Genomic DNA, 12,115 nt, shown 5'->3' with positions numbered 1-12,115 from the left:
CGCCAGCTAGCCGACATCGTCTGCTGACCAAAAATTGTCTTCAGCTTTCTCACCAAACGAGCGAGCGGGTCAGTCTCGTCCTTGTCGCAAGGACGAACAAACTTGCTGGAAAGCGTGTTGTCTCATCGGTGTGAGACGCGCGCCGGTGTAGAATCCAATTTCCTAATTAGTTTTTGATGGATTAGTATGCCTTTCAAAACTGACCGTTGAACACCGACGGACGGAGAAGGTGCGAACGGTGATAACTGATACTTTTTCCCGCTCACTTTGACGCCAACAACAAGGGCAGAGGGATGAATGGGAGAGGTAAGGGTTTCGGGAGCAAATAACTGGTTCAGTTAAATATTGAATATTGTTTTAAAAGGTTACGCCAGATGGCTTGTTGAGTGTGTGGTAAGCAGGTAAGCATGGCCAGGTTGTATTTCTTAAGCAATCTGCAAATGTCCAAATTGATTATCTGATTAAGAACAGTAATTAAAAATTGATTGCATGTTTAGGCAGCCAAAGACAAACAAGAACTGTCCTGCCAAATAAGTATAAAGACCAGATCACTAACTATGAGACAGAGCGGCTTCACAAGTAAGCGGTCTCAGGAAGCCCTGAGCTTAAACTGTAGACTCTTTTTTAATGCTCCTATCCTGGTCTGCCACCATTTCGGAGTTCTTTCACTAAGGTCCGGATGGAATTCAATATCCGGTCCTACCGCCAGTCTATAGGCGCCGGTACTGTTTCAGCCACTGGACTTCTTCTTCCTTGGCACAACAACCTCGAGAGGTCTCGGCCTGCCATTTCTGGCTTTCTTGGACTAGATTTTACCCGTAGCAAAGTAATCAGCGTACGGGGAGGCGTTCTGGATGGAATTTGAATCCCGGGCCCTGCCGTGTGAAGACCGGCGCCGCTGTCGCCTCGGCCACCGGACCGCCCCATCCCGCATAATTCTTCTAGCCACTGGACTATCCCGCATAATTCTTTGCTGCCATGGAATGTTAGCGGAGCAGCTGCGGAACGTTTATTGGACTTCCAAGAAGAAGAAAAGAGTAATTTGACCAACAAAGCTTCAGGAAAGGAGCACAATAAATAAGTAAGGACCAACCTTTCATATCCTTTTTTTCCGTGAAACATTGGGCAAAAAAATCGGTATTCCTCTCGGAATAAGTAATTCCTGTACATGTGCCGGTTAGCTTCTAAAAACTCTGTAGATTTGATACCAACGATATATAACATGGGTAACACAGTATCTGAGGTGAAGTAGTATTTTAGGTGATCTGATGGCAGGCCCATATGACACGAGGTTGTTTTAGAGATAGAGAAGAAATGGCGCTAAAACCGCTTTATTATGTTGGTCTTCTGTTGAAGTCGTGCCAATATTTTATCCCAACCTTTCAGAAGGATTTTTGGCCCCGTATGTGTGGAAGGACAATGGAGGAGCGGCTACAATGACGAGCTCTAGGAGCTGTACGATGATCTCACTATCGTGCAGCGCATTAGACTCGCCAGGCTCCGGTGGGCTGGTCACGTCATGAGAATGACACCGGACGACCCAGCCCGTAAAGTCCTCTTAGGCCGTCCAAGAGGCTGAAGACTATTAGTAGTATTGTTGAGACCCAAGCTCTTTACCGTTCTTCTTCTACTTCTTGGTTTAAATACATTCCGGAGACATCCGGATGGGACACGATGTAGAGTCTGGCCAAATGAGACAGTGATTACTAACGTCTCAGGAATCGGATCGCACTGGTATGATGTGGCTACCTATGAACCAGCGTTTTATAATTTTGTTTTTTAAACCAAAAACAGATTTTTCTCTTTACCAACTGATCTTCATATGAGTTGAGAGCCATCGACAGGCAAACAAGGCTTCTGAAAATCACCAACTAGCATTGCCATTACTGGATGGTATAGTAGTTAAGAACGACGAAATCTTCACTATGAGGTATATTGTTCTCCAGTACCCGACACTGCCAATTTTCAACCAATTTTCATAGCTTTCTCACTTACACGTTTCAACTCTGAAAAACAAAAAGAGGAAACACACACTACACACGTATCCTTCCAGGGAGGTTCACTTCGTCACACGCTCTTTTATTGTGGGGGATTCCATTATTAAATGTACACACGACTCACTGCGCTTAGATACGCGACGGGTAAAGCATCTGTAAAAAAAGAGAAAGTACAGCCGAATTAAGTACCAAAAAGGGAGAAATAGTACAGACGCGGTAGGTGGTTCCCTTATGCCCCGGTTGGCGGTGGCAAAAAACAATACTTACAATTCTAATGCAATGGCCCATGGCGTGTCCGGGCAGGTTGGTGCGGAACCGTGCGCGAACACTGCCGCTGTTACCGTGCGAACGGGTAATCTTGCCCCAGATGGCGCGGATGGTAGACTTCTTGTTGCTACCCGGATGGTTACGCTTGGTCTTGCCACGGTACACATACACGCACCGCTTGCCAACGTAGAACAGGACGTTCTTGCGGTTGCGGCAACCTTCGATCTTCAGCAGCGCATGACCCTCGTGCTGGTTGCGCTGTCCACGCTTGTAACCGGTAAACACAGCCTTGGCCCACAGCCGTCCGTAGCTCTTCTTCGGGCGCGGCAGGGAAGGTTTCGGGGTACGCTGTTCCTTGGCGCGCTTGACACGAGCGCGGATAGCTTCCGGGGTTTGACGGGATTTGCGGTCTCCCTTCGGGGCGGCCTTTGCGGCGTCAGCCTTCGCTCCCGCCTCAGCCTTCGCTGCGGCCTTCTTTGGGGCGACCTTCTTGGCCGGCTTCTTAGCGGCGGCGGTGGCAGTATCAGCCATGTTCAGTAAGGCTACAACGAAATCGAGAACAGACGAAAAAAGTTATCAGTGCCGTTCGGGCTTTCGGGGAATTGTACAAAAAAGATAAATATCCATGAAAATCGGTCGTATCATATCGCACAAGCTGATGATATTCATTCATCCACCATCAGTGTCGTTTCTGTGGCCATTCCAGAATTCGATGTTCGGTGCACGAAACACGACAAACGCTTCTCACTCCGGCACATTTCGATTGTCAACAATCCACATTGTACACTGTGTTTCTATGGCTTTTCGTGGTCATCACAACCTCAAACACGACGCACCACAAGCCGCGCATCATGAACGATCGATTCTGCACAATTTGCCACCAAATACGACGATTTTCATAGATATTTACACGGATTTTGGTATCTACCTCAAACAAAATGTGTCCAGCTAGCATACACGATGCCGGAAAAAGAGAGAGACAAGATCAGTGGTTGAAAGCTGCTGTCATATGACGTTCGAACTGCTTCCGCTTTCAACTGTCAGCAAAGGGAGGAATAGCTATACGACGTGGTTGAATTCTTAGAAATGTGTAGCATCGCATTAGCAGTGTGCAATTTTTGGATAAATAATTATTTTGTGTGATTTCTGTGGTGTTTTTCAAACAATGTGTCATACAAAAACCATTCAAAAACAAACTTTCTCTTTATTCTTCAGTCTATGCAGTGGCTCGTAGTAAAAAACCGACGAACAAACAAAACAAACGAGATAATGAAAAATCCTTCTACATAGTGTATTGACGACTAAAAATAAGAAAGAGACATAAAACATTAGTAGTGCGATGGGAAATACTAAGTAAACTTTTCCGGAACGATCGAAAATGCAAGCAAACTTAAATGAAGCGAATACGGCACTAAACCTGAAACATTTCGCTGGTTCGATGAGGCGAAATCGAAAAAAAGTTGTCGTTTGCATGTGGTGGCACACCTCAGCTGTGTACACCTTATCACTGCGCTTTGTTTACGTTTGCGCTCGCGTTCTGTTTGTACTGGTGCCGCTTGGTGCAATTTTGGATAAAGTTTTTCCGCGCAAAAATTAAGTTTTTCTCATCATGGATGAGAGTGATACACCAACGTACTCGGAAACGAAATTGATAGAACTCATCAAGCGGCAGCCTCCCGTGTGGAACAAACATGATTCGCTGTACAAAAATAAGACCGCGGAAAAGACAGTATGGAAAGAAATCAGCAATCTTTTAGAAACTGATGGTAAGAAGCTACCGGTAGGTATCGGTCGTATGCAATGCCCTAACTATTCTCTTCCAATTGCAGTAACAATCCTCAAGAAACGGTGGCACAGTTTACGCGGCCAGTATCGCCGTGAGCTTCGTTCGCCACGCGCCTCAAAGTGGAAGCATTTTGCGCGGTTAAGCTTCCTTTCGGAAAGCATGTCACCGGTAAACGGTGGTTCACCAAACTATCGAGAAGACGACGATGAAGGTAATTTTGTTGCACGGTTTGCCATTGGAGAGTATCCACACTTATCATGGTATGTTATGTTTCGCTTCAGATGATCCGATCCGAGTTGAAAGGCCACAGCCTGCGAGAACATCGCTGGCGGCGCCACAGCCGAAGGAAGAACAATTCGAATGGGCCTGCGCTTCGACGACGTCACCCGAGAGGGAGAAAAAAGCACCACCTCCAGCACCACCACAAACGCCAGCCCCGGACGTTAGCAAAGAGGGCAATTACTATTTTGCGCTCAGCTTGGTAGACATCCTTAATTCCATCCCAAAAAGTCAACAGCTGGCCGCTCGGTTGGCCGTACTGAACGCGTTGAAAGATTTTCAGCAACCGCAAGCGGAAACAAGTTTGCCAGCTCAGGCCCAGGGAGATTGCTTTAGTTCACTAGGTTAATGTCATTTTGGTTGCTTAAGTTAGAAGTAATATGGTATGGTTTACTACAGACTGCTCGCATGAGCAAAATACATTTGAATCTTGTCAGAGCGGCAACGAGAACCAACACAAACTCACTCCATTTCTTACTAATATCACTAAGAGGTTTTTCTTTATTGTTTGTAGCTTTTTAGATTGTTGTGACCAAAGCGCATCGTATTAATATGTACAAAAAACACGTTAACAAGCTGTTATTTATTCCGCGTTCGATCTCTTCATTCATTCATCCAACACGTTTCATCAGTCTATCGACGGCGCCGATTTGCTAGAACTTCGCTTCTGCCGCCCTTTCTACTATTTGCTGGGAATTGCTGGCAATCCACACGCGCTACACACGCTAATTGAGAGCTTTCGCTTAAAAAGAAACCCCGATTGCCATAGTAACACTCCATGACAAAATGTCCATTCTTCCGCTTTCGGCCCGCGAATGGTTCGGTTTAAGGTTGCTTTCTTCCACGCACGTGGGACGATCTGGCTGTGTACGGGAAGTAGTGTGTGGAGAGTTGATAAAGAGGTATTGGTTAAAATTAAACGTTTATCAAACGTGGGAACTCAATTGCCGCCAAAAGAAAAATCTCCCTCTAATCTATCGGATCAGAAAAATAAATTAAAGCTGGCACCTTCAACGCGGTCGGTTCCGACCCGCAACTCTGCCCCCCCACGACGGTACTTATGTGTGTGTGTGTCTAGTGTATCTGAGCACTTGCACGCTGATTCCCTAGAGCGAAGAATGATGCTTAATGCGTGAATGCTGTCGCATTGATTTTAGATCTAACGAAAGGAACCGAGGGAAGGTAAGAACATGCGCTGGCCGCACCCACATTACGTAAAGTGGAACTTAAACTGGAAGGGAGACCCGTGATGGAAGTGATGGAACGGATTACCTCCACCGAACCCGTTCCGGCCCGCCTCCGGATCGAGCGGATCCTGGCCGGCGTCGAACTGTCGTCGCTTTTCCGGATCGGTCAGCACCTCCTTTGCCGCCGCCACATCGATAAACTTCTTCTCCGCCATCTTCTTCTGGTCGCCCTGGAAATTGTCCGGGTGCCACTTTTGTGCCGCCTTTCGGTACGCCTTCACGATTTCCTGCTTCGTGGCGGTACGCTTGACGTTGAGAATTTTGTAGTAATCCCGCCGTTCGGCTTGCTTCTGAACGCGCTGCGCATGCTCGATGCCATCCTTGGCCCGCTGCAGATTGTCGTGAATTTCGAGCGCCTCACGGTACTGGGCGATGGCTTCGTCGTACATTTCCGCGCCTATCAGTGCCTCGGCTCGATCGCACATTACCTCCGGATCGGGATAGATGTCGAGCGCTTCCCGGCACCGGACAACCGCGTCCGTAAACTCTTCCTCCTTCACCAGACAGCTGCACAGCAGCTGCTTACCGTTGTACACTATCATCGGAACGTCCGGTTCCAGCTTGACTAGTTTTTCGCCCCCGGCGATGCAATCCGCGTACCGCTGCTCTTCCTGTGCCCGCTGCGCGTCCACGTACACTTTGTCCACCTTCTTGATTTTCTTGTAGAACGGGAAGCAATCTTTGTGCTCGGGATCGAGCTTCAAACACTCGCGGATCTCTTTCAGTGCCGCGCCGGAATCACCGATATCGTACAGGATGCGCGACAGCTTGTAGTAGCCTTCCGTGCTGTCGTGCGACAATCGGTTCACCGAGCGGAAATCGCTGACCGCTGCCATCCGGTCACCGATGCGCAGGTACATCTGGGCCCGGGACTCGCGGATCGGTACCGACCAGGGACACACCTCGAGCAGCTGTGTGAGCAGCGCGATCGCCGTATTAAAATCGCCCCGTTCCATCAAGTCCACGCACAGCACCCACTGGTCGCGGGCCGGTCCAATGCGACTGAAGTGCACGTTCGCTTCCTCGTTGTGCGGATCCATGCGCAGCACCACCATCAGATCCAGCTCGGCGTTCTCGAAGTCGCCCATCTTCAGGTACACGGAACCACGCTGTGCCCGGGCCGCGGTAAAGTCGGGCTTCAGCTCCAGCACGCGCGTAAAGTCGCTGATGGCAAATTTGGCCTTCCCGAGGGCGAAGTAAACTGTGCCGCGCTTAAAGTAGGTAAGATAGTTGCTCGGGTCACCCTCTGGAAAGGGAAAGTGTGGAGAAAACGGCCGTTAATAACGGGTGGACGCGTTGTGTGTACGACGCTCGATGTGCATGGCTGCTGCCTATCATCATCATCGTAAACCGATGGCCATTATCGGCGGATGCTCCAAAAGCGAATCAAAGGGACACGTCACTTCGAACAGACAGTGCAAATACAAAATATGAGGCGGTACGTGTCTGTGATACTGATAGTGATAAGTATTATCAAGCTGAGCTGCGTGTGTGTGTGTGTGTGTGTGGTTGTGAGTACAATTTCCAGTTGTGCAAATAATCAAAATCTCGAAACGCACTACACAAGCGAAGGTAATCTGGTTTAAAATCATCATTTGAACAAGTGGCACTTAAAAATAGGCGTAAAATGTTATTAAACGTAATTTCAAATGGACAGACCATTAAAACTCACGGTAGAGCTTGCATTCCACATACACACACACACAACAATCAGCTGACGCCAAACGTGCGTTTTGTAAAGTAAACAATCACTATGCTCGCCTGCTTTGTTAAACAAAGCAAATACTTATGCTTGACCATGAACGTGACATCAAAGCAGCCAATGCACGAACGGACTGACGGAACGGATGACCACTTACCAACAGCTGCATGGTAGTGCGTTAACGCATCCGATAGCTGACCTCGGGCCAGGAAGTCTCGCCCAATTTCTAGATGCCGATCGATTTCGGCTTGTGAGGCAGTTTCAGCACCTGCAAAAGAAGGACACAATTTTAGCCGGGTTCATTAGAGGCTCACTTAGAAGGACTTAATGTTAATTGCATTAACAGTTTCGCAAACCCACCAGTGCCTTGAACCCACCAAGATGGTGAGAGGGACTGGGCAGGTTTGTTTTGCTGCAGTATATTGGACACGTCAGAAGTGTGTTGCGTGGGAACGTGACCCACAGGAGAGAAGAAAAAAATACACCCCAACACTTACCCTCGAAGAACAGTTCTATTAATAGGAATAACAGCACGGTTCCCAGCCGCCGGCTATCGGCCAGCTGTGACGAGTCGTGAATATTTAACAACATCTCGCCGAACCCGTGTTTGCTCCGTCTTTACCCCGTGTCTTTTCACGCTCGGTGCTTGCCACAGCCTCCGCAACCGGAAAGTCCCGTACGGATTGCGTTCGCAGTGGGGAAAAGTTTGGCTTTAGCGATGCAGCAGTAGAAGAGCACTATTTTATATGTTCACTTTTAGGCTGGCCAATGTGCTTTAGTGTTTTGCATCGCACCTTCAATTACTACTGCACGGTATCGTGTAACTCAGCTGGGCGAGCGAACGGTGTACAAACTGTATTGTTTCCGAACCAATTCGTTGTTTTAGCTTTTTGCTGCGATCAAAATTTACGTGTTGACAATCTGCACTCGTCAGTGACAGCTAGCAATGTGTGTGTTGAACGCTGATTGGTCGAAAAGGTTGACGCACAGTGGGTAGCTTGAACGAGTAACATAATGACACTTTATAGAATCGATTATTGCAATACTAATTTGATATAAAAATATGCTAGTGAAATAGTGACTATCTAAAATTTGGAAGCGATTTATGAGCTATTAAAATAGTTATTAAGGGTTGAAGTTTGTAAGCCTTTCACACATATTGAACGTTATTTGTAATAAAATCGTTTGAATTTTACGATAAATTTACTATTATTACTTCTAATCGTACCTTTGTTGACCTATTTCTAATTTTTAAAAACTTAAAAAACATGTAAGGAGAGCTTATCTTTGTTCTTCTATTCCGGATCTCATATGCTGTTTTGTAGCTCTTTAAGCTACCACTAATCCATTTTTGGGATAGTCAGCCCTTCAAACATTTGAAATTCTGTTAATAACAACAATTTTTATTTATCCATTCATCTGTTCGATTAATTTAATTAATGGTCATTAATGCTGATAGTTTCATGTCTTATATCCCTAGATAGCGGCGCCCGCTTACCGAGCCTGCCACTTGTGCAAGCTGTGCGGATCACGGTTCTCCAAGATCACCTCATCGATGATGGCCCGCACATCGTACGAGATGTCCGTGTTGCGCAAATCGAACTGCTGGAGCGTTTTATTTTCGTAGACACGCTGCAGCAACCGTTCGCCCATGGCCGGCGACAGACGGTTGGAGGAGATGTCGAACCGTTTGATTGTGTAATTGAAACGAATCAGCATCAGCAGATACTCCTCGATCTGCTCGTCGATCGAACAGCAGCTAAGATTGAGTCTAAAGCAACGAGAAACAAAAAGGATGCAATGCACTGTGTGTAAAGCAATTCGTCCACTCTCAGGTGCTTACTCCTGCAAGGGCATGTAGTACACGCTCGTCATGATGTATGCGGCCCCTTCGGTAAGGATAGGGTTGAGTCTCAGGTCTAGCTTTTCGATTTGACGATGTCGCAGCCGCCAGGTAAGCTCTTGGACGCTCTCAGGAGCTTCAGACGTAAAACAAATAGGATATATCAGTAATCATAGCACCTCGAAGGAACCACCCAACCGCCATCACTTACACAGAAAGTTGTTGGTCAGTATAACCTCCCGCACGTTGGGGAACGACTTCGGATGGATGGGCTCACAGAACGCGCGCAACCCGATGTCCCCACAGCGGCAGTGTGGAAACGCGATCGTGCGCAAGTTCGGACAACCCTTGCCAAGTGCCGCACTGATGCGCTTCATCATGGTCGGTTCAAGTTTGCTGCTGTGCAGCCGGAACTCCGTCAACTCGTTGCACCGCTCGAGACCTTGCGTCATCAGCTTCACATCCATCTCGGTAATGGTGGCACAACCGAGAAAGAAGTTGTGTCCCACATCCTTCACATCGTACGTCAGGCTGATGCGCTGTAGCCGACGCAAGTTGGCCAGCACCACATCCAGCGGTACGTGGTCACTGTTGTCCGACAGGGAAGGCTGCAGCCGTTCGACGCGCAACTCGCGCACGAACGGGGAGCACAGGTCGACTATCTTCTTGATCCCTTCCTGATCGTAATCGTTCGGTTTCAGATGCTCCACCATCTCGGACAGATGCTGCTCGAGGTAGATCCGTATCCATGGTTTTGTGCCCACCTCGATCGGCACGAAGTTACGCCAACGGTGGTGAAATGCTCGCTTCCAGAACGCATCGCTGCGCACCCGGGAACACAGATTCTCCAGCGGGAAGTTCAGATCGAGCAAGTCGAGCAGGTACTGGCGGTCTTCGCACAGTGGAAGCTCCCGGAAGTACGGGACAGTCATCCAATTGTCGGCTATCGACTTCAGGCAGAGAATCTTGAGCGGTTCCGGTACGTTCAGGTCCCAGTCGAGGTTGATGGCATCCAGCAAGCGGTTCTTGTCCCGATTTAGATGCCGAGCGCACATGTACGCCCGGTACGTGTTGAGGTCCAGTGTGTTGGGATACTTCATTGCAGGCACAATCACACTCAGTTCTTGGGAAACACAATAGCTCTACTTCGCTTTTGAGATAGTCCTTTCTCGGAAGAAGCGTTCCAACGCACTAAACAACTCTGCGCCACCGGAGCAACAGACTGCGTGTGTACACGACGCGCGGAGTTTGATCGATATCCGCCTTCCGGTTGCAAACTAGCCGAATATGCAGCACCACCCACTTGTTGCACTTGGGAGAATTGCGCGGCGTTCCACGACGTCCGGTTGTTGTGGCACTGCTACAACAACTGCTGCTATCCGCACGCTGTGTCGGGTTTTCCTCGCAATATTCCGATGCTTTCAACTGTGGGGTTGGGGTGGTGAAGAAAACTCTGAAGCGTTTGGGGAAAAACACACACATAACGATTTTCCGTTCTTTTCCTTTTCAAACTTTCGGGGTAACAACGTTCGGGAAGACGACGACGACGACGGTAGACAAGCTAACGCCAGCTGTCTGGTCGCGTCTCGGTTGGTGATGTTGTTGATCGTCCATGTCGCGGGCGAGGCAAGGTTTTACGACTCGATGGGGATTTGATGGGGGGTTTTTCTTCTTCATCTAGTTGGCGACTCCAATCGGAGCACTCGTAGGATGCAACTTTCCCTGTACTGTGTTTTGACAATAGAGCTGACCGACGATCATCTCATCATGTCTCTATCACATGTGGAGCATCGAGCGGGGTGTCATCGGGCCCCAATCCATTCCTCATCACATCCCAAAACGACAGGGTACGGGTCGCGTGCAATTTTGCTAAAATTAAATACGCTGGCCGTATTATGCCGTTTTTTGTTATTGCCTGGCGGCCATCGACGTTGCGGCGGAAATCCTCTTGAAAATTATGACGTCCACCGGGTAAACGATCAACCCGAGCGCGATTAACGCTGGCGGACGGTCCCGGCGTTGGTGCACACATCTGTGGTTTTTATTCGTACGCACCGACTCCGCCACAGAAAGAAACCAGTTAATCTGTGTTATATTTTTGCTTTCTTTTTGGCACGGAAAACCCCGCACGCTGGCACGGACCTTGGCAGAGAGCAGCATATGTAGGGCACAAGCGGAAAGGGCAAGGGTACACATCCAATTTTCCACGCGTCCACATCACCCATTTCATCACACATTATCAACTTTCCGAAATAAATCATTGCTTAAGCGAAAGGAAATGCTCAAGGTCTTTGCGAGCGAGTGTATGTTGATGGATCGTTTTAATGGATTTTCTTTAAATTTGGTAAAAATAAATAGTGGAAAGAGAAAATGATTTTCACAGAGGCGGCAGTGAAGCGCGTTAGCAGTGGCAATCAGCGTGCTAAGGTAATATTGGGACGTAGCGTGACCTTCAGCCATCAGACGAGGTGGCCGAGAGGTTAAGGCGTTGGACTGCTAATCCAATGTGCTCTGCACGCGTGGGTTCGAATCCCATCCTCGTCGGGAAGGAAATTCTTTTTGTGTTGCCGTCATGTCGTGATATTCCTTCAGGTCGTTCTGTTTTGCCCTTTTTTGGTAGTGTTTTCAACAAGTTGTTTACTTTATAGTAAAATAAATAAAAAAAAGCCATATTTAGATGTAGTTTTGGGTAAGTAAATGTGACGTTTAAATAATAAAAGAAGTCATCTGTTTTAGGGGAGAAACATTAGGAAAACGATGCGCATTGGACAAGTGTATTAATTAAAAGAATAAAAAAATACATGTTTGTAATTTGAAACGGGTTGCCCCGGCCCACACATGACGAGGTGGCCGAGAGGTTAAGGCGTTGGACTGCTAATCCAATGTGCTCTGCACGCGTGGGTTCGAATCCCATCCTCGTCGGCCGGCTGTAATTTATTATTTAAACGCCGTGAGTATGCTCCATTTTGTTTTCCAGTCCATTGTCCGGGGTAT

The 12,115-nt window shown here is 47.9% G+C and overlaps 4 protein-coding genes and 2 non-coding genes across 6 annotated transcripts; 3 read left to right on the top strand and 3 right to left on the bottom strand.

Annotated features, from left to right (window-relative positions):
• Positions 1–2,042: 2,042 nt before the first annotated feature.
• LOC118505100 (60S ribosomal protein L35a) lies at positions 2,043–3,317 on the bottom strand. Its single transcript, XM_036040403.1, has 3 exons — positions 3,193–3,317; positions 2,265–2,806; positions 2,043–2,150 (listed from the first exon to the last, which is right to left on the bottom strand). Exons 2-3 carry the CDS (start codon positions 2,793–2,795, stop codon positions 2,127–2,129), a joined length of 555 nt encoding a protein of 184 aa, XP_035896296.1. The 5' UTR covers positions 2,796–2,806; positions 3,193–3,317; the 3' UTR covers positions 2,043–2,126.
• A 416-nt stretch (positions 3,318–3,733) lies between these two features.
• Positions 3,734–4,790, top strand: LOC118505093. The gene is made up of 3 exons (XM_036040392.1): positions 3,734–4,030; positions 4,094–4,261; positions 4,332–4,790. The coding sequence occupies exons 1-3, from the start codon at positions 3,874–3,876 to the stop codon at positions 4,676–4,678; spliced, it is 672 nt and encodes a 223-aa protein (XP_035896285.1). The 5' UTR covers positions 3,734–3,873; the 3' UTR covers positions 4,679–4,790.
• Positions 4,791–4,803: 13 nt separating this feature from the next.
• On the bottom strand, positions 4,804–8,225 carry LOC118505066 (dnaJ homolog subfamily C member 3). The gene is made up of 3 exons (XM_036040348.1): positions 7,776–8,225; positions 7,436–7,546; positions 4,804–6,822 (listed from the first exon to the last, which is right to left on the bottom strand). Exons 1-3 carry the CDS (start codon positions 7,867–7,869, stop codon positions 5,540–5,542), a joined length of 1,488 nt encoding a protein of 495 aa, XP_035896241.1. The 5' UTR covers positions 7,870–8,225; the 3' UTR covers positions 4,804–5,539.
• Positions 8,226–8,662: 437 nt separating this feature from the next.
• On the bottom strand, positions 8,663–11,445 carry LOC118505073 (dynein regulatory complex subunit 5). Its single transcript, XM_036040358.1, has 3 exons — positions 9,333–11,445; positions 9,122–9,257; positions 8,663–9,049 (listed from the first exon to the last, which is right to left on the bottom strand). Exons 1-3 carry the CDS (start codon positions 10,219–10,221, stop codon positions 8,773–8,775), a joined length of 1,302 nt encoding a protein of 433 aa, XP_035896251.1. The 5' UTR covers positions 10,222–11,445; the 3' UTR covers positions 8,663–8,772.
• A 138-nt stretch (positions 11,446–11,583) lies between these two features.
• Trnas-gcu lies at positions 11,584–11,665 on the top strand. Its single transcript has one exon. It is a non-coding gene; the product is annotated as a tRNA-Ser (tRNA).
• A 296-nt stretch (positions 11,666–11,961) lies between these two features.
• Positions 11,962–12,043, top strand: Trnas-gcu. Its single transcript has one exon. It is a non-coding gene; the product is annotated as a tRNA-Ser (tRNA).
• The last annotated feature ends 72 nt before the right edge of the window (positions 12,044–12,115 follow it).

Source organism: Anopheles stephensi, chromosome 2 (genome assembly GCF_013141755.1).
Source record: "Anopheles stephensi strain Indian chromosome 2, UCI_ANSTEP_V1.0, whole genome shotgun sequence".
Lineage (NCBI taxonomy): Eukaryota > Metazoa > Arthropoda > Insecta > Diptera > Culicidae > Anopheles > Anopheles stephensi.
The sequence above is the reverse complement of the archived record's forward strand: the minus strand, read 5'-3'. Positions and strand labels throughout refer to the sequence as shown.